The 27972-nt window shown below is 43.1% G+C and overlaps 1 protein-coding gene across 3 annotated transcripts; it reads right to left on the bottom strand.

The window, feature by feature from the left end:
- On the bottom strand, positions 1-27972 carry RNF2 (ring finger protein 2). Of its 3 annotated transcripts, none has more exons than XM_075096778.1 (7): positions 27884-27972; positions 5584-5672; positions 5052-5212; positions 3619-3834; positions 2471-2743; positions 1163-1334; positions 1-214 (listed from the first exon to the last, which is right to left on the bottom strand). In XM_075096778.1, exons 2-7 carry the CDS (start codon positions 5668-5670, stop codon positions 113-115), a joined length of 1011 nt encoding a protein of 336 aa, XP_074952879.1. In that variant the 5' UTR covers positions 5671-5672; positions 27884-27972; the 3' UTR covers positions 1-112. The 3 variants fall into 3 exon arrangements, with proteins under 3 accessions (XP_074952879.1, XP_074952878.1, XP_074952880.1); XM_075096777.1 differs by lacking the exon at positions 27884-27972 and adding an exon at positions 27463-27543; XM_075096779.1 differs by lacking the exons at positions 5584-5672; positions 27884-27972 and adding an exon at positions 27463-27545.

Below are 27972 nucleotides of genomic sequence, written 5' to 3' on the forward strand. Positions count from 1 at the left end.
CCTGAAGGCATCACATGTATTGTCCGTGAAGATAATGGTGGTGCCTTCTTTTAATATTAAAGAAGTCATAGCTATAAAAAGAGTTAGTCCCATCTCAGTTTTCCAGCACAGCTTATTTATGTTCCTTTGTTGGCGCATAGTACAGTTCCATGGGTTTGTTCACCTTCCAGTACTTCTCACTGACCAGTTCCAAGGAAAATGACCCATTTAATACCTAGAAGAGAACACCAAAACAGAAATGAAATCTGATGGCTTGCATGGGTAGTACTGTAGCAATAGACAACTACTTAAATCAGAGGAACGTGCTGACTTGAAGTCATTGATAATGTGGGACAAGATGGTCGGTAACCCCTCAGCGTCAAAAAGCAACAACACAAGCTATTCCGAACTCCTGCTCCCTAAAACAGCACCAAAACACACTTTTGGAAAAGGGAATATAGTTGTAAATAAAACAAACTCGAGTTTTTCTCTTTCCTCTCTCTGCAAACAGGGGGAGTAGTAGATGTGTATTTACACCAGAAGCACCTCTGCTTTTGTCTGAGGGACAATCGGCAGTCATGTTTGAAACCTGTTTGAAATAGACTCCTATTGCAAAACGCCTGCCTGTCCCTTAACCAGAAGGCTGATTTTATACAGATAAGTGCCCAAGTGTAAGACCAGGCCCAGAGTTCAATCTAATAGTGATATTGCCCTATTGTTGTATATTCTGAAGTCAGCAACTGAGAGGAGGCATTCTTCCCTAAGTGTACTCACAGTTCTCTCATAGTGGAATATTAGAAGCCTACATGGAAGTAAAGAAACACCACCTTACAACAGACACTTCATGGTGCTAGAGCTATCTGCTCTTGAAACAAGATTCTCAGATGAAGTAATATTTTTCCTCTTCAATTTTAACTGTAAAATCATGGCATAAGTCAGCTAGTCGTTGCTAGCATCACTGGATTTTTCCCAAGCAATTTATATGCCCCCTTTTCTACTAACCAAGCTTTTGCTGTATACATTTCCTACAAAGGAATTGATCCACGTCTAAATAAACAACCTGCTGCTATGAATTTTATCCCTAAGCCAACTCAGGAGAAGTCCAGCTGAGTGGATATTAATCAGGTCACTGTCAAAGATGCACTGATGCTCAGTTTCACTCTTAGACAGAAGTTCTACTTACAGTGAACTGCCCGTTGGCAGTAGCAATGTAAATGGTATACTGCTTCTCGCTGGCCGTGTCAAGGTTCATCTGGTTTGATTCTCCTTTGCTACGAAGCTCCTCCAAAGCCAATCTCACAGCTAGATACTTGGACAAGTGATCAACAGTGGCATTGCCTGAGGTCTTGATGTATCTGTAGCAACAACCACAAAGATAATCAGAGATGTTTGAATTGCGGGTATGGGAAAAAGACATCTGGAACACCCCCAGATACTAAGCATCAAGTGTGAAAAGGCCTTTGAAGACAATTCACAACAAGAATATTAATTGCTTTCACCCAAGGCACGCGAGCAACTTACCAAATTACATTGTTCCAAAGTGCCCTTACATATTTTTGATGCTTCTCCCACAGGAGACGTTTGCAGAGAGAAGACAGCACTGCCCTGTCATCTGCTTGACATGAAAAACGTATTTAACAGGTTTTGTCAAGGGGTTTTGAGAACTACTCACAACTGCTGAAATCTGGGCTTAGATACAGTCTGAAGTGCCTGGACAGAAAGCTGTGAGCTGCAAGAGCTATACATGCAACACTCTCTGCACCTCATTAAAGTTACTCCTTCTTATTGTTTCACTATCTGTTCTCACTTTAATTCTTCACACAAGAATTAAAGGCTGATGTAAGTACTGCAGAGCCCTCTCCCAGAAGCTTAGCTCTTTGCCTTTCAAAACAACCCCCAGAACTCCCTTGCAATTCCAACCAAAAAGAAAAGCTGGCTGAAACTTAATAATACCTGTATAGGCACTACAGAGGGATGTCTCATCAGGAGAGAAAAGTCAGAAAGAGTTCTAAGGAAACTCCACGAGACTGCTCATTGCTGTGATCCAACATCTGCAGTCTGTGTGTCGACTGGATCATGAAAAAAATGCCAGGAAAAGCTTCCAGCCTACAAATCCTGCTGACACAAAGCTGCTCTGAAAACTGCTGACACTTACGCAAGGTTTATTTCCAAGGAATCTTATAATAAGAAGAAAGGGGCTGATATTATAACATCATCCTAGTACCTACTGTGAACCGCAATGCTAGAAACCCTTAAAACCACCTTTATTTGTGCTCAAAGGCTTAATACAGATTGTTACTGTATTCTTGGTAATAGTTGAGCAGTACCATCTACTTGACTTGCAACGGAAAGAAGGAAAGAGCGTATATGATTAAACAGGATGTGGTTATGACCAAAGTAAATTGATTTTTAAAAGCCCCAATGAGTGATAGAAAACAAAAGCAACAGAAAATAACAGCAGAACACATGAAGAGGAATAGAAGACATTTACCTCGTCTGTGCACTGTCGTCGTTCTCCATGAGGGTTGGATGAGGCCTGAAGACTAATTCGATTTCACTAGCACCATCCATGACGGGGTCTATTGCCACAGTTGTGTTGTTATTGTCCAGTTCTAACCCAGAATCATCCGATGTTTTGGTCCTTTTATTACTAGGCCCCGCTTCCTGATTGCTGTGTGTTGAGGCATTGCTACAGTGCGAACTGTCACCGTTGTCTTCTGCTCCACTGCCATTCTCAATCTGCTGTTTCTTGCCCCTCTGTAGCCTGATCAGAAGTAGGCAGAAATCTAATCCACATTCGGAATTCACCCAATGTACAGGCCCACAATGCTTGTACAACTCCTCCCTCTCCCAGTCTCCATCATGTAGAAGTTAGACAAATGCACACGCAAGCACTAAACATTTCAGAGATATTTAAAGCTTTTTTAAAAAAAAACAAAACAAAACAAAAAAACCCCTCATTCTTTCTTATCAAAAGATACTCACAGACAAGACTATGAATTTTTTTCCTATCCCTCAAATGCCTTTTAGATGTGTTTTAAGGTAATTTTTAACTTCATACAGGTTTGGGTTTTTTTTTCCATTTTTTCAGGCAATTTCAGACCATTATTTTTGCCTAAATATGAATCCACATGTGATTAGAAAATATAAATCACACCATGCTTCACCACGACATAAAATCTGGGGCTTCTTTCCCAGCTGGCTCTCTTAGGTTAAAATACACACCCAGAATTTCAATACTGTGTAAACGCCATATATTCCAGCCTTGTGAATTGAGTCGCAATTAAAACCTAAGTTCTAGCACTATGAGCATTTATTTGCATGTAATGGTAAGATGTTGGTGCAGGATTCGTTGTATTACCATTTATTATCTAAGACATCGTGGCGATAAGTTGGTAACACTAAGCTGAAATCTGCTGTCTACATCAGGCTGCCACAGAGGTTGCAGGCAGTGATACAAACATACTATTAGAAGACAAAAAGGTTAAAAATTATTTTGCCAAAGGTTAAAAATTATGTTGGCACACTTTAGAGGAAAGAAGAGGAATCACAAGCTATACAGGGAGTGAGGACGGAGGGTGTATTTTTAGTGTTAAGGCAAACAAGGTTACATGTGGACAAATTACATGGATTACATACCTGTTCATAGCCTGAATCTTTAATCCTTCCTCAATGCTGTGACTTAAAGCTTGCTGGTTATTGTGCTTGCTGATTCTTGCTAGCACTCTCTCCTGATGAGCTTCATATTCATCTCGGCTTGGATAAATTTTACTGATGAGAGCATCAAAATTGGGATCTGGTCTCAGTGATCTTTTCGAAACTAGCTTTTTACGACACGTGGGGCATTCTTTGTTGCTGGACACAAACAAGAAGGGAGAAAACAGCACTAACTCTCCAGAAATAATGAAACTCTGCCCTAATGCTGCAGTTCTTAGTCAAAGTGCTCACCAAGACTCAGTGTTTATAGTAAATCTGGAATGGGACTTCTACCTTTTGACAAATCAGGTAGTTCCAGACCTTTAAACAAAAACCCCAAACATGTATCTCCCTTCATTTTTTTAAAAAACGTATGTTCAGGCAAACTCTATTTAGACTGAAGAGTTCAAAAGTTCCACTCTGCAAAATGGTTCTTCCCTTAACCCTCTGGATGGATTTTCACCTGGAAAAAATGCATGTCTAGTGGGAATTCTATTACAGCACAGTCTTCCTAGCACTCGCAGGACAAAACAGAGATTAAGGAACCTATTCTATAGTTCAAGCACCAGTTACTGGGAAAAATAAAAGTCTTGTCCTTCCTACCATTTTGTTCTCATTTAACTAAAATGTCAGGTTCACACAATTTTTTTCCTGTAAGAGGAAGAGGCCTCAATAGCTGAAACACTGGCTCCTCTACTCCTGATGGCTTTGTTTCCCTCTAATGCATTTTTGCTAATTACTCAACAGAATTTACACAGGCACAGCAAATTAAGTGTGACCTCTGAGCACAGGTAATTGCCAGTATCAGAAATAGATACTCACATAATCAACTTAACTGCTGTTGGTTACCTCAGAATTCTATTGCTTTTAGGAAAATATGAACTTGTAATTGAAGAATACAAGAAAAATTACTCATACTTTAGCATAGGTTGTTTCATTAGTGAAGCTTGGAAGCAGCACTACTGCTGAGAGACCACACAATTTGCAATTTTTTTTAGGAAAAGGAAGAATAAGGGAAATGAGACTCATTTTGTAAGTCATGTAGGGTACTTTTGTTTTGCTGTTACTCGATTGAAAAAAATAAAAAAAGAAGAAAGAAACAACAGGAAAACAAAAAGGAGAGGCAGGAGGTTTTCAACTGCTTGTGAGAAACAAACTTATGGGATGATTTTTCACATGAGGAAAAAAACAGACCTGGTCTGCCACAGATGCCTGAACACACAAGAATGAAATATGGAAGGTGTGCTACACATTCAGACACTTGCAGTGCGCAGGCACGTAACTGTTCCACATCAACACCCAGGACATAAAGGATTTCCTTGAGCACATTTTCATCTTAAACGAAATCCCTTTTCCCTATAATAATATTTACATACCCACTCCTGAGGGCTGTAATGATACAGTCAGCACAGAAGCGATGCAAACATTCTTTTGTTGTCATGGTGTTTTTTAACATATCCAAACAGATGGGACACATCAGTTCACTGTGCAGGCTCCTGGGTGACACCACTATTTCCAAGCCATCGGTGATTGCTTCCTAGTGGAAAATAAAGTAAAAGTTCTTTAGCAGAATTTAGTAACTTCCTCACAGAGATTGCATATTTTACTCTTCTTTTAAAGAGAAACACAGTAAAAAGACAAAAGGCACACACAGCCACACTGAACACACACACACACACACACTGCTAAAGGAAGAAAAAAAGAAATAAAGATCAAACATTGGTTTATTTTTCTAATATCATAAGACAGGTTTTGTTTTGGAAGGATTTTTTCTAACGTATACTATCATTTAAAATAGGCAGTTAACACTCCTAAAGGAAAAAAGAACATATTAAATGTCAAGCTTCATGTTCTTAAAAGCACAAAAAAAAGACTTGCCATAAAGGCCAGCTCTTTAACATGTATTACCTGAGGCGTTCTTTGCAATTCGTACAAACTGAGCTCCCATGTTTTGCTTAAAGGTTGCGTCCCGTTTGTCTGCACGGCTTGAGACATGGCTGGGAAGAAAAAGAGAAACAAGTCGCACGCTCACATACCCCTGACTAGAGGAGCCAGCTCCCTCTCCTGAGCACGCTTCTCTGGCGAGCGCGGAGTCCCCAGGTCCCTACTGACACAGCGGTCTCCGTGCCACCAAAGCAGAAGTACAGGGGGAACACTTGTTCATCCAAGTGCCAGGCTCCACTGTGTCACACATGGATAATCCCATGCACTGTACCACTCCAGAAAAACTGAGGGAGTCAGTCAGCCATGAACACTTTGGAAAAATCAATTAAGGTTCTTAAACAAAAGTGACATAGAACTGAAGGCCATAGAACTTTGGCTGTCTGGTGCGAAAGCTGCAAATGCCACCTGATGCGGAAAAGATTCATAAACACCCACTTACAAACATGCATACAGGTCAAGTAGGGTCTACTTCCCAACAAAATGGAAGGTCAAAATTATACACGCACACAGAAAACTAGCTAAACATGTTCACTGGAGGTATGCTATACTGCCTTTCTTTGTCCTCCTGAAAAATATATCGCTAGGGTTTTCCAATTGGAAGTTTAGAGAATCCTGAAAGATCAAGTAAAACCCAGTCACTGCCTAATTTCAATCAAGAGGTGTGGTCTTCCTGTTCCACTGGGCTCAGAGGATGTGCACTTGATTTGCAGTGACACTGGTGGGGAGCAGGGTGCGAAGTCAGAAGCTTCCTAGTTTCAGAAACCCAAATCATACATGTAGTATCAGGGTTTTGCTCATTTTTCATAACAGTAGTGGTAGACAGGCATTCCTGGAAGTAGATGGGGCTAAAAATCACTGCACTCAACAGACGGCTGATACAAAACCACTGCTGCAGAACTTGCTTCCAGGCAAAGGCACACATCACCTTTTCATTAATAAACAAATAAATAACTAGAACACTAAAAAAAAAACAAACAGAGAAACTGTAATGCTTTCCCCTCATAATTTTGGGATTATTGTATGAGATGGGGCAAAACTACACATGGTTGTTGCAGACGTGGAAGGGTGTCAGGTCAAAACATCAGAAGAAAATGATGTTTCTGAACAGAAAATATTTTCACACTGAGGGAGAAAGAATCATAGAATCATAAAATTATTAAGGTTGGAAAAGACCTCTGAGATCATCAAGTCCAACTGTCAACCCAACACCATAATGCCTCCTAAACCATGCCCCAAAGTGCCATGTCTACACATTTTCTGAACACCTCCATGGATGGTGACTCCACCACCACTCTGGGCAGCCTCTTCCAACGCCTGACCTCTCTTTCAGTAAAGACATTTTTCCTAATATCCAATCTAAACCTCCCCTGACACAACTTGAAGCCATTTCCTCTCATGCTCTCACTAGTAACTTGGGAGAAGAGACCAACACCCACCTCGCTACAGCCTCCTTTCAGGTAGCTGCAGAGGGCGATAAGGTCTCCCCTCAGCCTCCTCCAGGGTAAACAACCCCAGCTCCCTCAGCTGGTCCTCATAAGAGCCGCTCTCCACATCCTTCACCAGCTTCGCTGCCCTTCTCTGGACACACTCCAGCCAACTCAGTGTCCTTCTTGTAGTGAGGAGGTTATCCTCCCCATCTTTCAAAAATGCCTGCCTTGAAGCAGGAAAACTTATCCTAGACTGTGTAGTACGTTTAAAAAACTAAATGTAACCATGTAAGAGGCAAGAGATTGCAGTTGCAGACATTTCTACTAGGTAGAAAAAGCAGAAGTGCTTTCTTCCTTTCTAATTTTTTTTAAAATCTAGGTTTGTATTTCCAGACCCTCCAAATCAGCAGCCAAATGCAGATTCCATTGGCGTCTACCAGGTACACTATAATTTAGTTTCCAGTTCATCAGGTTCTATATCAAAAGAGTCAACCTCTCTGGAGAACAAGGTCACTTTATAATCTTTAATTACTTGTTAAGGGAAAAGCGAGAGAAGCAGTGCAGCAAAGATTATTATACCTACTTTTATCCAGGCACAGAACCTCATAAAAAAACAAGGGGGGAAAAAAAAGCCCGATATGAAGTAGCCATGTCCACTATTATGTCTAATAGGTAACAAGGGTCTGAAAAGGCGTTAAATAATTAGGAGATTACATCATCAAAAATAACCGATTTTTAATATATGTATATTGTGCCCTAAAAATACAGTTTTATTTATCACAAGGGACATCCTCTGTGTGGATCAGAAAAGTAAGATGCCCAGTTAGGACCTCACCTCTCCATTAAAAGTGACAAGCCACCAGGACCCAGCTGCAGACTGTCAGCTCCCAGTCTGGCCAAGCATTGGACCGTCCTGATGGGACTCTGGGCTTTTTATTTAAATTATTCAGAGGTATGAATTTAATTATGGTATTAAGTGACACACCTCAGCAAAGAAGCAATGTTGAAAGGAAATAGTATTTTTCTATGTTCTAATTTCACTATTCCAGGCGTACAGGAAGTCAAGACCTTCAGGAGAAGGATCTTTGTTACCTGTTGTTGCCAGTCAGTTGTTCTAACAGAGGACCAACATTATTATTCTGTGTTTGCACTGGATACTATTCTTGAGTGCTTTTAAAGCTGACACATTTGATTAACTATCATTTCAACTACTGAGAGAAATTCATGAAGCTGCTAATCATCCACACCCTTCCCAAAATCTGCTGAAGCATAGTCAGACTGCAGCAGATGAAGACATGTAAGTCCCAGTAAATCTAGCCTCTCTTAACAGAAAAGCCTGTTCCCAACATTATGCAACTCCATCACAGTAAAGAGCTCATCTAAGCAGCCCCATAGTAAAGAGATCATCACACGCACAAGTAATATCTTGCCTAAACTTGCACGCTTACACTTGCTAAACCAAATGGCAGCTCTCTGGGTACCAGACTGCCAGCAAACCCATCAATCCAGAGAACAAGTGTATTAGCATTACCATGTATATTGCAGCCTTGCCTCACATGGCAGAAGACACAGTACAAGTGTCATGATAAATAATTGACCAGCTTTACTCTAAAAGCTTCTAATCTGAGATGCCGAGTGCTTCATTCTCACCTGGACTGCACTGACAGCACTTTCAAATTTTAAGAGGAAAAACACTGGCCTTAAAGCTAGCTGAAAGCTGGAGAGATCCACCCAGCCCACTTTGTCACTAGCAAACACCTCCTCCACCTCTGGTATGTACAAAGTCGAAATCGGAGGAACAGTGGAAACATGGTCAATTCGAACATGCTAAAAAGCTCCCTTCCCCTCCCCCCTCAAAAAAATCAACAACAACAAAATCACATTACATTGCATGGAGCCTTTCATCTGCTTGATCAATAAATAAGCCAACTTAGCTTTTTCCCCATTCCCCTGCAGTTTCCAGATCTGTACTGGGTCTGAAAAATGCACGCGAATGAGGCTTGACTTCTCTTCCTTATAACAGTGTTGGACATTGGATTGGATTAAGTTTCTTCACAGTGCTGAAATCTAATACAGCAACATCAACAGCTGGCACCAGTATCAAAGATCAAACTCCTCAACTGGGAGAGGCATTTTGACCTAAAATTGCACTGACCATGTAATAGCCACCAAGTATCAACTAGCAGTCTCAAAATCATAACCAGTAAACCAGCTCTTTAGATATTCTCCTCAGCGACTGATCTTCTCCATTTGCTTGGGGAACGGAAGTAGGAAAAACCTCTACAGTCAGCTGACTCTCAAGTCAAGCTTTACAGCCAAGCAGGAGGAGATTGCACTGGCCCCTTACTCTCAGGTTTAACAGCAAATAGTTAGGCAACCGTACTGACATCTGTTTTAAGTAAGCAAGTACTCTTTAGAGGGAGTAATTTTCAAAGCACATCCCAAACAGCACTGCTTAGTTTGTTTTCAGGTGTCATTCAATCTGTTGGTCTCCAGTAGAAAAAACCCTAATGAGCAAGACATGACTGGGCTGGACTCCACCATTCTCTCTGTTCTTGTGCTGGCTGTGGAGCTGAATTGCTTTGGACAGACCATCTCCAGCTCTCCTTGCCTGGCAGAAAGGTGAATCCAACCGAAGGGCTTCTTCTAGCTGTTCTGAATGTGCCAAGACATTCACAGCCTGCAACGATAATACAGCGATTACTCCTTAGTTCAGTTTTCTTTTAAGACTGTCCACCACTGTTAGATTTTAAGCAGGCACCTGCTAAAAGAAATCCTGAATGGTGCAGGCCATGCTAGCTGATCCTTTCTAAGCTACAAAATTAGGAAAAGTCTTTCAGGAGGCAAACAAGGGGTTTCTTTTCCTGTTGTTGTATTTTTAAATCTGAACAAAGTGTCGAAGTGGAGAGTTTCTAGACAGAAAGAACAACAGACTTCATTAACTACTACTGGCAAGGGGAGAGAAGATACAGAATAAATATAAAACTTCACATTTATTCTTCTAGTCTTGAAATTCATTCCACTGAAATCTCACATTCTTAAGTTGCATCTTCACTGACATAGTTTACTATTCCTCTGCATCCCTTTTAGCATTAAAAAAAAAAAGTCTTACTAACAATTTTATCATGGTCATTTTTCCAACTCAAAATATGAAGCAGATTTCATCACAACAACATCTACTTAAGTTTTCAGCTATTCAACATTTCAATCTTCTCCACTTCATAAACGGAAACTACGAGATCTCTTCTTCAGAGGTCACAGATTTTAGCACTGGGAACAATGAGCAGTCAGATACCCCTGTAAGCCTTTTTTCATCATTAAGTTTTTGAAACAACTTCTAGCGCATCAAGACTTTATACTTTTTATCACTTTTTACCTTTACGGCTTCTCTCTACCCTCAGGATAAGAGGAAGTAACCAGTCACACAACACCAGGGTGATATGAAGGGGAAAAGCCATAATTCTGGAGGCAGATCAAACACCTTTCTCTCGGAGCCACTAACAAGTACTAGTTGTTGTGATCTATGCTATAACCAGAAGGCCACTTGTGTCAGTCATTAAAAAAAAAAAAAAAAAAACAACAAAAAAACCAAACCTCAACCAATATTATAAGGACACCTGCAATCCTTCAGACTGACTCAACTCTTAAGTGCCAACTTCGTAATTACAGAGTATGCACATCTGTCTCTATCAAAGCAAGAGCTGACTGCTATAACCAAAAGAACACATTACCAATCTGAGAACCAGAAATTCTATGAACCTCCTCAGGTTTGATTCCTTGTCACTTCCCAGTTCCAAACAGCAGCTGAAAAAAGGGAAACAATCTAACGTTTAGTATTTAGTCACCAAACTTGCCTAGCTGCTTGGTGTCCTATAGAATAAAACCAGAAGAGGAAAAGGGAGATTGCTAAAGGTTATCAGAATGTGTCAATTTTGATTTCTTTGTACCCAGGATGTTTCTCGGTTCTCCACATTGCCAGAACATTAAAACCAAAAGAAAACAAAAGCCACCTGTGCTGTTCTTAAGGAGCTTAGGAAACTTTTGATCAATTTTATATAACCAAACATTATCCCCAAGTTGAATAGCTCCCTAACTAGAGCTGGGAGATGAGCCTGCTGGCTTCAGTAAAAAGCACCGCATCATTTCATTTCAAAGACTTGCAATTTAAGCCTGATTTCCTTGGAAAACAGGGCTTACGCAACCTTGTTCTTTGCACTCATCTACCTGTAGGCTATTTTCCAAAACCAAATTTGAAGACAAACAGCCGGGGTTTAAAAACATAACAATAAAATAAATCTTGTTCCTGAAGTGCTGGAAAATAGGCAGACAGTTATAGGAAAAAATCACAGCATGAAAGACCCCATCAGAAAAGCCCCTCTAATCTTCTGCCTGCTTACTGACTGGGGAATTTATGCTGGAAAGTCCTTCCACATGCTTAGATAAAACTCCAACAGAGCAACGTCTGCACTTGCCACATACCACATCCACTTTACAAGCTTTATAGTGAAACATGTTTAATTATTTGCTCAAATATAGTCCTGAGTCCCAATAGGTCAGGCATTCGGGTACCCCGCTCCTGAACCTGTCCAGGCTCTTCAAAAAAAATTAATACACACATTTTTAAACAGTATAAAATCCTTAGAAATCAACTTTTTTTTTCCCAAGTTTTAAAAGGTAAACAGTTAGACTTAAAAAACAGTAGAAGAGTGAGACCTCTATTTGGTATGCCAAGTTCAACAGCACCTTCAACCGTTCCATTTTTTTTATTCCCAAAGGATTAATTCTTTTAAAAACAGGTATGATAGTAGAGGTACTTTGGAAGCTCAGCAGGATTAAAGTTTTACATTTTATTCTCTCTGAGACTGTGCTAGTATTGGGGACAAATTGCATGCTTTGACACAGTATTAAATTCAATCATTCATTTCAATTTATTCAATTAGAGCATTCTGAAATTTAAGTTTTTTATGCTTTTACTTTCTGGCTAAGAGCTTGATTTGAAAAAAAAATTCTGGAAAGACATTATTTGAAGGAATTAATCTTCACTGCAGTTCACTGGCAGCCCAGGTTACAGCTGAATGCTAAGCAATCTAGGACAACCACTACCAGATTACAATCTAGTACTTTCAGTATTCACTCTTTTCTTAAGTTTTTGTCATCTCTAGGTCTCAAAATCCCTGGGAGACAGCTGAATCGGGTTCTGGCCTGGAGCTTATTTTGTTCCCGGCTCTGAAATTAACTGCTCAATGATCCTGAACAAGTATGTCACTGCCATTTGTCTGTGTCCCCCTTCCTCTTCTGCTTGTTTACTCATATTGTCACCACTCTTCAAACTGTCCCTGGCTACGTTTATATTGCACTCACTCTCATTATATACTGATCTCAGAAGGGGATAAGCTTGAGAGAGGAATGTCCTACTGAAGTGTTTTTAGTTCATTCAGCTATCAGTCTTTGTCCTCCTGATATGAAATCCAATGTCAAAATGTCCCTTAGCAGGAAGGTTTTTATTTGCAAATCAAATTCCATATTATATTAACCATGTGCAGAGTCATCTTTTCTTGACACAATCAGTCATGATCTATGCTAACAACAAATTCAAGCTCATCAATTCATGTTCAGAGTTGCGTTCGAAACACAGCACCTCTGCAGTGCAGCTCACTTCCAACGTGCGAGGTTCAACTGTTGGTCTTGCAGACTTGTAAGACAGAAGATTTTGTATTCATCATAATCTCTTACAGTCATTAAAACCCCATTAAGAATGTTTAGGAGCTAGTGCTGTGGACTCATTCCATGAGCCAGACATAAAAGAACAATTACATAAACTGCCACAACAAAAAGCATACATACAGACAGAATAAACTGTTAAGTGTCAAACAGTATATTTCATAAGGGAAACTAAAGCTATACTGAAAGCATAAAACCATAGCAAAAGGATCACTAATAAAAGGTCACTTCAGAGAGGTTTTGGGACTTGGCAGTTTTAGGTTTACAGTTGGACTCAATGATATTAAGGGTCTTGGCCAACCTAAATGCTTCTGATTCTGACACGTCTTGAACACAGAGTGTAATGCGCAGTGTTGACATACACACAAGAGCGCACGCACGTGATCAGAGGATGGAACACCTCTCCTATGACAAAAGCCTGAGAGAGTTGGAGTTGCTCAGCGTGGAGAAGAGATGGCTCCACAGACACCTTATTGCAGCCTTTCTAATACTTAAGGGAGCTTATAAGAAAGATGGGGACAAACTTTTTAGTAGGGCCTGTTGCGATAGGACAAGGGGTAATGGTTTTAAACTAAAAAGTAGATTTAAACTAGATCCAAGGAAGAAATATATTATGATAAGGGTGGTGAAACACTGGCCTAGGTTGACCAGAGAGGCGGCAGATGCCCCATCCCCAGAAACATTCAAGCTTAGGTTGGACGGGGCTCTGAGCAACCTGATCTAGATGATGTTCCCACTCTTTGCAGAGGGGTTGGACCAGATGACCCTTAAAGGTCCCTTCCAGCCCAAACCGTTCTGTGATTCTGATTCTATGATCTCCACTCCTGCAGACAGTCAAACTCAACTGGACATGGTCATGCACAATGTGATCTAATTGGCCCTACTTTTACCAGGAGGTTGTAGTAGATGATCTCTAGAGGTCTCTTCCAACCCACATTATTCTAATTATGGGAGTATCTCACTGTTGGAGAAATTTATACCTAGGTTTGCTGAATAGAAAGCAACACAGCCAAGAAAAGCCAACAGCAACTAACACTAATCAGGCAATAACGCATTGCCATAATAAAAAGCTGAAGAAACCCAAACAGGACCACAGCTGCACACACACACCTTTTACAATTTATGTGGCTGAACATGATTATATGAACATCCTCCTTACCCAGAAATGAAACATCAGAAGGCCTTTTTAGGGACTACAGTGACCACTAGCTTTATACAAAGTAGAACCCATTTGTTTGAACTGTGTGAAAACAGAAACAAGGGAACTGGGCCTTCAGATACCTACTATGTTATAAAAAATATCCAGCAAGACCACTTAACGTGGGAATTTCCTCCATAAACACATGATATAACCACATATTTAAGAAAAAGAACACTTTCCTTAAATATCTTCTGAGAACTTGTGGAAGCAGCACTAAAATTCACCACTAGGTATTTTTGTCTAAACTGGAAAATCAACAAACAAGCCCCAAAACACCATACTAATGTTTTCTGAGAATATAATTTCCCCCTCCTGTACATGTATTTAAACTGGTCAACAGCAAGCAAAAATGCCTTGGGTTTTGACCATCTGCTAAAAGCAGGCCTCTTGAGAGCTGAAGGTATCTGTTCAAATTTAACATTTGTAATGGTTAGAATAGAGCTGTAAACAGAGATGGATTAGTAGTCAATCTGCAAATGGATGTTATCAAGTGAATAGTTCCAGCTACTATCACAGAATGCCTAAACGTACATTCATGGGCTAATTTCGAAATTTTTACCAAACACTTGATCAGTAAATACTCTACAGCAATGTAAGTAAGCTCCTTTGTAAAAGCCTACTACATTTAAAAGTGAGTGGTTAGAAAGCTTACACAAAGCCAGCGTTTAAAATACATTTGTAGACTTTACCTAGATGTCTATCGTTTGCAAAGCACAATCAAAGCCAATTAAAAGACTATTAAAGATGCCAAATTAATACAAATTTTGAAGCTGAAACTACGAATAGCAATTACATGCTCCAGAAGTCAAATGTGATAACAAATGAGTACTTACCATGCCTTCCATCCTTAAGGTACATTAGCATGCAAACAAATGCATCTTTGCACTATATTTCACAGAATCACAGAATCCCAGGTTGGAAGGGACCTCAGGGATCATCTAGTCCAACCCTTCTGGGAAGAGCAAAGTCTAGACAAGATGGCCCAGCACCCTGTCCAGACGACTCTTGAAGGTGTCCAACGTGGCCGAGTCAACCACTTCCCTGGGGAGATTATTCCAATGGTTGGCTGTCCTCACTGTGAAAAATTTCCCTCTCATGTCCAATCGGAATCTCCCCAAGATCAACTTGTGTCCATTCCCCCTTGTCCTCTCCATGGGACTCCGTGTAAAAAGGGAGTCTCCATCTTCTTTGTAGCTGCCCCTTAAGTACTAGGACATGGGGAGGAGATCCCCTCTGAGCCTCCTTTTCTCAAGGCTGAACAAACCCAGTTCTCCCAGCCTATCCTCACATGGCAGGCTTCCCCATCGTTTGATCATCTTTATGGCCCTTCTCTGGACCCCTTCCAGCCTGTCCACATCCTTTCTGTATAGCAAGGACCAGAACTGTACACAGTACTCCAGGTGTGGCCTGACAAGCGCCGAGTAGAGCGGGATGATGACTTCTTTATCTCTGCTGGTGATGCCCTTTTTGATGCAACCCAGCATCCTGTTGGCCTTTTTGGCTGCAGCAGCACACTGTTCGCTCATGTTGAGCTTCCTGTCCACCAGAACCCCAGGTCCCTTTCCACGGAGCTGCTCTCCAGCCAGGTGGATCCCAGTCTGTGCTGCACTCCCGGATTATGTTTTCCCAGGTGCAAGACCATACACTTCTCCATGTTGAACTTCATAAGGTTCTTGTTGGCCCACTCTTCCAGCCTATCCAGATCTCCCTGCAGAGCAGCTCTCCCTTCTGGAGCGTCTACTTCCCCACTCAACTTGGTGTCATCCGCAAACTTCATCAGGCTACGCTTGATGCCGTTATCCAGATCGCTTATAAAGATGTTGAATAACATTCAGCCCAATATCAATCCCTGGGGGGACCCCACTAGTGACAGGTTGCTACTTGGAAAAGGAGCTATTTACCACCACCCTTTGGGTGCGGCCTGTCAGCCAGTTCCCCACCCACTGCACAGACCACTTGTCTGGGCCATAATGCATTAATTCCTCCAGGTGGAGACTGTGGGGGACCGTATCAAAGGCCTTGGAGAAGTCCAGGTAGACAATGTCCACCACCTGCCCCATGTCAACCAGGCAAGTCACATTGTCATAGAAAGCCACCAGGTTTGTCAAGCACGACCTGCCTTTAGTGAAGCCAAGTTGGCTTTTCCCAATCATGTGCTTCATTTGACTTGTGATGGCCCCCAGGAGGATTCATTCCATAACCTTCCCAGGGACTGAAGTAAGGCTGATGGGGCTATAGTTACCCAGATCCTCCCTCGAGCCTTTCTTGTAGATAGGGGTAACATTTGCCTTCCTCCAGTCCTCTGGGACATCCCCTGTTCTCCTCGACTTCTCGAAGATTATGGAGAGTGGCCTTGCAATGATGTCAGCCAGCTCTCTCAACACCCTCCAGTGGATGGCGTCAGGGCCCATTGATTTGTGGGGGTCAAGCTCCTGTAGTAATTCATGTACTAACTCTTCCTTCACTGATGGTGGGTCAGTGTTTGGATCAATCAGCAATTTTGTTCCCAAAGCCTGGGACCCTCCAGTGCTGGTAAAGACAGAGGTGAAGAAGGTGTTGAGGACCTCTGCCTTTTCAGCATCGTTGGTGACTGACTCTCCTTTTCCATTTAACAGTCGGCCTATGTTTTCCTTCTTTTTCTACTTACAAACTGAGGGAGAAGAGACATAGCTACAGCTTGTTGTTACATGCTCCATAAAAGCGATTAAACCATCACACCATTAACTCCATGGGCAACAGTGCTGCTGGACAATGCAGACTTTGGCCTCTTCAGGGATCCGCTTGATAGAGTACCATGGGATAAAGCCCTGGAGGGAAGAGGGGCCCAAGAAAGCTGGTTAACATTTAAGGATCACCCCCTCCAAGCTCAGGAGTGACGCATCCCAACAAAGAGGAAGTCAGGCGAAAAACGCCAGGAGTCCTGTGTGGATGAACAAGGAGCTCATGGACAAACTCAAACACAAAAAGAAAGCCTACAGAAAGTGGAAAGACAGATAGCCTGGGAGGAAAACAGAGAAATTGTCCAAGCAGCCAGGGATCTGGTCAGAAAAGCTAAAGCCATGCTAGAATTAAATCTGGCCACGGACATCAGGGACAACAAGAAACGCTTCTATAGATATATAAGTGATAAAAAAAAGAAACGTGGGCCGTCTCTGGAAGGAAATGGGAGACCTAGTTACCTGGGATATGGAGAAGGCTGAGGTACTCTATGAATTTTGTGCTTCAGTCTTTACTAGCAAGTGCTCAAGCCACACCGCCCAAGCTGCAGAATGCAAAGGCACGGACTGGGAGAATGAAGAACCACCCACTGTAGAAGATCAGGCTCGAGACCGTCTAAGGAACCTGAAGGTGCACAAGTCCATGGGACCTGATATGATGCACCCGTGGGTCCTGAGGGAACTGGCAGATGAAGTTGTTAAGCCACTATCCATTATATTTGACAAATTGTCGCAGTCCGGTGAAGTTCCCACTGACTGGAAAAGGGGAAACATACCCCCATTTTCAAATAGGGAAAAAGGAAGACCCAGGTATCTACAGGCCAGTCATTCTCACCTCTGTGCCTGGCAAGATCATGGAGCAGATCCTCCTGGAAACTGTGCTAAGGTACAACAAAAATAAGGAGGCAACTGGTGACAGCCAACATGGCTTCACTGAGGGCAAACCGTGCCTCACAAATCTAGTGGCCTTCTACAGCGGGGTTACAGCATTGCTGGATAAGGGAAAAGCAACTCACATCATCTGCTGGACTTGTGCAAAACATCTGACACTGTCCCGCACAACATCCTTGCCTCTAAATTGAAGAGACATGGATTTAATGGATGGACCACTTGATGGATAAGGAATGGGCTGGAGGGTTGCACTCAAAGAGTTGCAGTCAACGGCTCAATGTCCAAGTGCAGAGCAGTGACGAGTGGTGTTCCTCAGGGGTTGGTGTTGGGTCTGGCGCTGTTTAACATCTTTGTTGGCAACACAGACAGTGGGATTGAGCGTACCCTCAGCAAGTTTGCTGATGACACCAAGCTATGCGGTGTGGTCAATGCACTGGAGGGAAGAGATGCCACCATCCAGAGGGACCCTGACAGGCTTGAGAGGTGGGCCCATGTGAACCTCATGAAGTTCATCAAGGTCAAGTGCAAGGTCCTGCATGTGGGTCAGGGCAATCCCAAGCACAAATACTGGCTGGGCGGAGAATAGATTGAGAGCAGCCCTGAGGAGAAGGACTTGGAGGTGTCAGTTGATGAGAAGCTTGACATGACCCAGCAATGTGTGCTTGCAGCCCAGAAAGCCAACCATATCCTGGGCTGCATAGCCAGCAGCATGGCCAGCAGGTTGAGGGAGGTGATTCTCCCCTTCTACCCCACTCTCATGAGACCCCACCTGGAGTACTGTGTTCAGTTCTGGGGCCCCCAGCAAAAGAAGGATATAGACCTGTTGGAGGGAGTCCAGAGGAGGGCCACAAACATGATCAGAGGGCTGGAGCACCTCTTCTACTAGGACAGGCTGAGAGAGCTGGGCTTGTTCAGCCTGGAGAAGAAAAAGCTCTGGGAGACCATATAGCAGCCTTCCAGTGCCTGAAGGGGGCTTAAAAAAAAGCTGGAGAGGGACTTCTCACAAGGTCAATGTAGTGATAGGACATGGGGTAATGGCTTTACACTGAAAGAGGGTAGATTTAGATTAGAGATAAGGAAGAAATTCTTCACTATGAGGGTGGTGAGGCACTGGAATGGGTTGCCCAGAGAAGCTGTGGCTGCCCCATCCCTGGAAGTGTTCAAGGCCAGGTTGGATGGGGCTTTGAGCAACCTGGTCTAGCGGAAGGTGTCCCTGCCTATGGGAAGGGGGGTTGGAACTAGATGGTCTTTAAGGTCCCTTCCAACCCAAACCATTCCATGAAATAAGAAAGCAATCAGGTTCGTCAGGGCATCATCCTTGGATCCTGCACTGGGCTTAAGTAGTATGCGTTTAAACTATCTCCATCATTACAACCCCACCTACTACCTCCGTGCCAAAAAACACTCCTTGCAAGTGCCAGCACAGTTCCTACCCCATTTCCTTCCCAAATACCACAAGGAAAGACACTGTTACTCATATGTCTCCCTGCAATCACCCAAAGCCTCCACCACACTGCAGGAAGCCTCCACTCTTCCACCTCTCTCCAAACCTACTGCAAAAGAGCAAAGATCACGTCAACCCAGAGAGAAACCCCCATCTACCTCCACTGCAGATTCAGCTGCTGTCCTTACATGCTTCCCCAGACAAATGAATAACGGTGCAAAGACCACATTTACATTTATGATTGTTTGAAGGCTGACATTATAACCTGCACCTTAGGAAAGCTATTAGCCATGAGGCACTCATATTAAGTATCCTCTCTCCTTTCTTCCCAGATCCAAGGAATTCTGTATTCATTCTTAAAGAGCAAACCTGGAAGGAAACCTGTTTCTGAGCTACACAAAATAAACACAAACTAAGTCTGAATAAAAATGTATGACAATAAAGAACGGCTGGGAACATCCTGAGGCCACACATTGCTTGCATTAATATACATTATTATTCACAGTAATCTGACTACAGTGCACGTTACAGTCAATGTTTAATGAAAAACTTCAAGCAGGTCTACCCTTTCACTATTTCAGGTCATTCCAATTTCAGTTACACTTACAGGATAGGGTGATGCACACTAAGAAACAGATGCAATGTGACAGCCATCCTGACAATCTTTAACAATGTTTCCATCTGGTTCCTTGCTATCTTATTTTCCCACTTTAGTTACACAAGTAAATTAAGAGGTTCAAATGTTTTGATCAATTATATCAATATAGCCCCGCTATGACTGAGAAAAAAATGTAGCTATAATAAAACCAGAAAACTAATATTAAAATGATTTTACTTTCAGATGGGTACATCCAACTCCCGCTTAATGTCAGATAACTGATTGGACTGGCACAATGAAGAAGTTACTAATACAAAAAAATTATTTGTACATACATGAGTGCTAGATCTTTCCACGGTTGTGCCAAGTTCTACATTTAAAATATAAATCCAGCCTGTTCTGTATAGAAAAAATAACATATTCTCCTCTTCTTTTTAGTATTGTGTCACCACAATGTATATTAGGAGAAGTTATCCAGAAATCCAGAAGTCTGGATTTCTACAGGCTGCTTGAAAACACATCATCTTTAAGACAGTTTGTCAGATTCTCTCATTGACCACTTAAAATCTAGTCTAGATTTCTCAAAATGTGAAGCTCATTGAAACCCATTGTAAAGGTCACCCTAGAAAAATTCATATTTTTTCTTCTTATCCCATTACTTTCAATAACAAAGCTTTTCACCTAGAAGAGACTCAACTACATAAGAGGCTATTTTATAAACACCAATAGTGGAAGTATATAAAGATTAGGGAAGCTGTGTTTATTCCCACAGTAAGTATTATAAAGCTCTTCATTTTCAGATGGTCAAACTGAGAAATCCAAGCAGTTAGCAAAGACAGACATCCTCATTTCTGCCCTAAAACACTACCAGCCAGGAGAAAGAAACAGAAGAAAAAAAATGTAATTCATTCAAGACCACAGACTCAAAAATGTCCCAAAGCAGCCAATAAAACTGAGGAATGCAGGGAAACCCGAGGCACCGCTGCAGTTCAGCAGCCTCAGTCCGTAACACCACAGACGTTTTCCCAACATGATTGTCTCTCTCAATCACACTAGCTCCGAGTTTTTACTTTTCCTGATAATTAGTCCCAAAGTCCCATTTTCCTACAACCTGCCCCATAAACTTAAAAGGCACTTCTCTTCAACATAAAAAAAAAAAAATTCCTTCCTTGAAAACCAAGTAAGAACACCTAATGCAGTGATTAAACGTCCAGTAGGCTACTGGACAGACAGCATCTGGCAGAGGGGAAAAAAATATAATGCTGACATTTCTGAAACACAGGAGCTTGCTAGCACATGGTCTTTTACAGTTTCTCCACTGTATTTATTCTCCTCAGGAAGAAAGTGGTTTTGCCTGGTGCCTGAAGGCATGGGATCATCCAGTTAATTGTCATTCACAATTTACTGGACCTGAAACGAATGATCCATGGAGTATGGCAGCATTTCCAATCTGGCCTTCAAGCTGCTCATCCCAGCCTTTAGAAACATTTGTGCTATGACCTCATGCAAACCATCTGCTATACACATGTACACCTATGGAAGAATTCAATTAATCTAATCCTAATAGAAGTGACCAAAAAGGAGAGACAATCCGCCCATTTTAGATGCCAATAGCATGTTTTACAGAAAAAAAAAAAAAAGGGGGGGTGGGGGGTCAAATTAAACTTTTGGTCATTCTCAAGGCTGTTTTACCACAGTCTTACGAACACTCACGTACATGGACACATTGGGCATGACAGAAGTATGTGATTTTAAGTCGATGCTTCTCTCTGTATTTATCACAGTAAAGTACCATAAAGCATAAGCACTATATGCCCATGTATATTGCTTTTAAGTCGCTGATACACAAATTCAAGTTTATTCTAATGGGTTCTATATGCCTCGCTAGGGGCATCAGTTGCCTTTTCACACTGCCTCCTGGATCACTCCATTACTTTCCATAATCTCAGTCCTCAGTGTTCAACTTCTTTCCAGTTCTGTATCATACCCTCCTGGACATCTCCTCAACTACAAATAATGAAATACACAAAATTACCACAGCACTTGCAGACAACTCTCTCTATATCACGTTAGCTGCCTCCAGACAGTCCAGAATTCACCCATCTTCCTCTAGCTGTCATACCTACAAATGTCAAATTCATCACATTTCAAAACCAGGGTATTCCTATACTCAAAAGTTTAGATCTTTTTTATCTTGGAGGGATTAAGTAAAAATCTTAAGTAAAAACCTTTGCCAGCAATTTATATAAAAAAGAAAACAGCCGTTATCAAGCCATAATTTAGCTATCTGAACTAACATACTAAGCAGAACCCTGTGCAGTAGTGCGTAGAATTGCCATTTTCTGTTATTTGTTAACTTTTATGAAAAGTTTCTCATGTTATGAAGTACACTACTGTATACTGTGTGTATGACTACCCAGGCAAGTTTCAAAACTGAAGTTGTTAAGCTCTTAGAGTTCAATCAACCTCTAGACTTCAGAATTAACAACCAATTGTGCAGGAGAAAAGCAAAAATGCCTTTCTAAAATCCTGCCTAAAATTCATTTCAGTGCTGTTACCAGATCAGAGCAGGAGGGACAAAAGATTGAAAACTTGTGGGAACAAACAAAAGTAAATCTTCAAACTCCAGAAAAGTTTAATCTGTCAGATCAACTAAATACATCCAAACAGGCCAGGAACAATACATGCTGCCTTAGGATATTTTTGATCAGATTCACTTTTTTCCTTTTTCTTTGTTTAAATTCATTGTCTAGCAGTACATTTATAGCGCACTGGACCTCACAGTCTGCAGTGAAAGACCACAGTTACATAGATGTGACTGTATCAAAATACCATGTACCTTGCCATTGTGGAGTATACCCCTGTCCTGGTTTTGGCTGGGATAGAGTAAATTTTCTTCATAGTAGCTAGTATGGGGCTGTGTTTTGGATTTGTGCTGGAAACAGTGGCAATAACCTGGAGGTGTTTTAGTTGTTGCTTAGTGCTTACACTAGGCAAGGACTTTTTCAGCTTCCTATGCTCTGCTGGGCGCTCCAGAAGCTGGAAGGGGACACAGCCAGGACAGCTGATCCCAACTGACCCACACCATATGGTGTCATGCTCAGCATATAAAGCTGGGGACATTTGGAGTGATGGCATTTGTTTCCCAAGTAACCATTAGGAGTGATGGAGCCCTGCTCTCCTGGGGGTGGCTGAACACCTGCCTGCCGGTGGGAAGGAGTGAATGAATTCCTTGATTTGTTTTGCTTGCATGTGCGGCTTTTGCTTTACCTATTAAATTGTCTTTATCTCAACCCATGAGTTTTCTCACTTTTACTCCTCTGATTCTCTCCCCTGTCCCACCGGGGGGAGTGAACAAGTGGCTGTGTGGTGCTTGGTGGCTCACTGGGGTTAAACCACGACACTGAATTATGCTTCCGAACCAGTGCTTTTGTTTTTATTGCACTTTCTTACCCTCACAGCACTGCTGGCACATTTTTTGAGGCTAACCAATTCCTTGCTGTCTCCCTGAAATAACAGCTCCCAGAAGTGAGAACTAACCTTATTGATTGGAGTGGTCAAGTTAGATGATTTCAATATCCCTGTTGTTAGTTTGCGGTTACTAGCTCAGCAGCAAAGGTTAGGTCTCTGGAAAACTAGCCTTCTACTTCCAGTTTTTACATTGGGAATGTAGAGAAACACAGTCCTTGACTGATGACTATGCTGGTAGAAATCACTTCTATAGCTACAGTTACACCAGGGAAAAAAACACACAGAGCTGTATTTTACCCAACAGCTCCACCCACTTTTGGTGGAGCTTTGCAGTTTTAATACAACACCGTGCTCACCCAGATCAAAAAACCAAGTCTGCCAGAGGTATGCGCAGTCAAGGCTTCCAGGTTCCTTCCTGACAGTTGTGGTGGTGTCAGGCACCACCAACATCAAAGCCTGCACTCTCTAACTGCAAACGTGAGGGTAACTTTAATAGGATCTTAATGAACACAAGCTACAGAACCCATCTATTACTTCCATAGTTAATTTGCTAGAGTACTCTTCAGGGCTGTACCTCCTGCTCCCCGCACTTCACTGCGGCGGCTGTTCCAGCCTGCGGACGCCCCTCCTGAGCCCACAGCAGAACAGCTCACTCAGCAGCCAGTTGCAGAGACAGTGTAAAACTGAAGGCATGTTGAAATTACCACGCTAGACCCTGAACTCCCAATGCTTTAGGAGCCGGCACAGATCTGCTTCCACTTCCATTTGGAAACCAATGTGGGTTTGTTATTCTTCATTTCACCAACAGAAAAAAAAATGAAAGCCTGCTCATCAGCTCCTTGGACTACTGCTTTGGCTGCTCTGTTACAATGCTACAGGATCCAAGATGCTTCTAAGCAGATTTTAGGAAACATCATAGAAGCTGAAGCCAAATATGCTATAAATCAGGTGCACTGCTCTCCCCGGGCGACTGGGATCACATCAAGTGAGACACTTTGATATCCTTCCCTTCCAGCATACAACATACCTACTATCCAATGAATTTATTAATATAAATGGCAGTAAGCAGAAACATTCTAATGAGTTTATATTGTGGAAGAAATTCTGATATCAGATCAAGAAATATGCTTGGATTTTTTTCAGTTTTTCCAGAGCACACATTTCCAGAGCCCATAACATATTAGGTAGCCACAAAAATTTCTCACCCACTTACCGCTTATCACAGCGAAGCTAGCCACAACCAATAGCGATATAATTTTCTTAATGAGAACAAAAGACCGCTTAGTTATTAATAAACAGAAAATAAACTCCCCCACAACACTTGAGACACAAAAAGAAAGACTCAAGTGATCTTATATATGATTGACTTAATACCTGCAATAAATATGCAGAATCAAAATTGTTAATTTGGCAACCAGACAGCTTTCATCTAAAGCCGGGTGACAGCTAACAATTTGTGTTTATTAAGACTCTCAAATAAAACTACATTTTGTAAACAGTAGTAGAGGAGCAATACTTACACAGTTTAAACACAGTAATCATCTGAAATAGTTTCATTTTATCCCTGAGTGGTAAAGAGTAAAAAATGGATTAGGTTTCTAATTAGTTAGCAGAATGCTACTGCTAACTCCCAGCTGTTCGCAAGACAGCTCCACGATGCAGAAGTGGGGGGGGAAGGCAGACAGGGATAATTCCTAAAATATTTCTCCACTGCAACAAGTCTGAACAGCTCCACAATACCGAATGCGGCTCATTCCTCAGAAAATTAAGCCTTTAAGGTCAGCTTCAAAGGCCAGTTATTTTCACCAACAACCAAGTTTAGGCTCAACAATATCCCTTCTCCGATCTCTTTTCTCTCTGATCGCATCATTATTAAACTGCTGATCTATCTAGTAAAAACAGGTAAAGGGATTTTAAGCAAGAAAAAAAGGCGGAAGGAAACCCTTTACTCTCGTGCTTCTTTCACGCATGTTCTCCGAACCGATGCTTCAGTAAGGGCAGATCCAGTGCTCCTTTTAAGAAAAATACAACTGAGCAGTTGCAGACTTAGGACTCATTTTTGAAGCTCCCTTTTCCCTCCCACATCACATTCTTTTTGTTAAGCAAGGGAAAGAAAAATGTTTAAAGAGAGCTGAAGAAATGTATGTAACCCAACATCTGTTTCACATATAAGACTGATGGCTTTCCTATAGGTGCCAACCACGTTTTATTCCATGATAACACAGCCCTGAAAAAAACAGAATTCTGCTCTAATCATCCAAGATGCACAACCAAGTCTTGATTCTCAACATATAAACACGCATCACTCTTAACGCACAAAGTGTCATTGATACAGGGAGGCCCATGGCACTTATTGTGCTGGTGCTTGCGTGTTACTAAAACTCTTAAGACACAACAGGCAGCGCTTTTCTTGGCAACTGCAGTAGGGCTGATTGTTCAAAGCTTTGATGCCAAAGGTCAAAATTTTAGCCACCGAAGAGGTTGAATTCCTCCAGTACAGAATCTGCATCCTACCACTATTATGAAGCTGAATGCAGAAAATAAAAAGGCATTTATTAAACACTGAAATGACAACTTGCAGGGTCAATAAGGTTTAATGATGTTCTAAACTTAATTATCATCACTGAAGCACACCGTAACAGTCAGATCCAGCCATAAAGCTTGCTACCCGACAGCGTGTCTCACGCTAACATGTCCAGTGAAAATTCCTACCAAAAACTGACAAAGCTAATCCTTCAAACAAATACATCTTTTAATGCAAAATATACTGCTTATCGATATCTGCTACTTTCAAAGTGAGCGCCTCTGACTTAGCTGACAAGTTGAATGCCAGCTCCGAGCTTGACATGATGTATAAAAATGTCAAATTATGTCATTACCAAAGTTTTTAATGAAAACATCGATGAATATAAATGAGAGTACCTCTGCAGGGAACTCCTATGACAAATCGAGTCTTTGTCACTGAATGAATGACATATTTGATTAAAGAATTTTCCCCAAGCAAAAATAATTTCACCCGCACAGCAGTCACATTTTTTTTTCAAATGCAAGCAATTTCCTTTAATCCTTAAAAGCCTGCATGCAATGCATAGTTATTACACAGAGCTATAACCTCTTCCAAACAGGACTGGATTATGACTTATCATGCTGGAAATCAGCTTTCTCCACTAGCTGTCCTCTGGATTCCTATGGAATCAGGCATTCGATCTGATTATTTTCCATAGAAGACAGTCTGAAAAACGAATAGCTTAACAAAACTCCCAGGAAGAATATTGCTCAGAGCGTTTGTTTCATATATACACTGTGCCATGGGGTGGGTCCAAGGAAGGCAAGCAATTTCAAAGAGCCAGCTGCCACAGACTATAAAAGTTGGCAAGAAACAGGTGCTAAATTCACATCAGAAGCAGCGAGAGCGAGCGTGAAGGGAGGAGACACATCTACAGCTCCCGACACAGCGTCTTTCTCCACCTGATGCCCTGTTGGAAACGCTGACATTTTCACAAGAGCAGTCAGGTCGTTCCCTGTATCATTTTATCAGCCTTGCAAATACTGTTCAGCACAGTGATGTGCACAGACTTCAGGAGAAACAAAAGACTGCGAATGCAGAGCAATAAATCATATTGAATGTTGTCTTTTAAGCGGGGGCAATTTATTAAAACAACAATAACGGCTTATGAATCTGTTAATCAGCTCTCCCTTCCCAAGTATGGCATTTGGCAATGCCTCGTTCTCTGGGTTGGTGTTACGGTATGTGGTTGTGATACGGAGCTGTGTATGGTACCCCTCCCTGCAGCTTCCAGAGAGTGCGTGTGCACATACACGCAGGGATACACACACACACACGCACACATCCCCGCACCTGCGGGCTCGGCGGCGGCACGCCGGGATCCCCCTGGGGATGGTCCCGGGCTGACGATGCTCCCCTGCCGCACCGCCGGGCTGGGGGGGAGCAGAGGGGCTCCGGGCACGTCCCGCGGCCCCACCGGCCACCGCAGCGTGCGGGGCCGGCAAGCGGGGGGCGAGCGGCCCCCGGCCCAGCGGGGACAGCCTGTCGGAGGGCTCGGGGCGAGCGGAGCCACCTGAGGGGCGACCGCCCAGCCGGGGCCGGGAGAGCCCGACCACGGCTGTCAGCCCCCGAGCCTAGAGAGGAGCCCCCCGCAGGACACCCCCGCCCCGCCGTGGCCATCACCTCAGGGACGCGCAGCCCGCTTCTCCGCCTCCCCCGCGCCAGGGCCGGGCAGCGCTCCCAGCACACCTCCGGGGCTCCCCGCCGCAGCCCGCGGCTCCGCATCATCCCCTGCCCCACCGCGGGGAGAGACCCGGCGGTACCGACCGCCACCGCAGCCCGGCCTGACCCACCGCCCTGTGCTCACCGCACTCCCGCCTCAGGCCGCCTCGCCGCGCCGCTCCCTCCCGTCACCCGCTCTCGCCGACGGAGAAGCCGCAGCCCCAGCAGCACAATATGGCGAGCGGCAACCTCCGCAATGGAGCTCGGGAAATAAGAGGGGAGTTACATATTCATGCCGGGGCTGGGCAGGGGGAGCGCGGATGGGGTTGCCGAGACCGGGCCGCCAAGCGCCCTCGTCCCTCCTCGCCGGGGTGGTGGCGGTGGCGTCGGCGGCTGGGGGCCGCTCGCTGTTTTCCCCACCTTCCCCACACCTCAGCTCCCCGCCGCCCGTCCGCCCCGGCTCCCCGGCGCCTGACAGCCCCAGCGCCGCGCTCCCACCCTCCTTCCCCCGCCGCTGGTCCCGAGCGCCGGAGGATGCGGGGCTCCCCACCGCCGCCCTCCCGTACCTCAGCCCGCGGCCCTGGCTCTCCCACACCGCAGCCCCGCTTCGTGAAGGGCCCGTTACACCGGCGCTAAGCCCCCAAGCGAGCCGCGG

This window comes from Phalacrocorax aristotelis, chromosome 6 (genome assembly GCF_949628215.1).
Source record: "Phalacrocorax aristotelis chromosome 6, bGulAri2.1, whole genome shotgun sequence".
In the NCBI taxonomy this organism is placed as follows: Eukaryota; Metazoa; Chordata; class Aves; order Suliformes; family Phalacrocoracidae; genus Phalacrocorax; species Phalacrocorax aristotelis.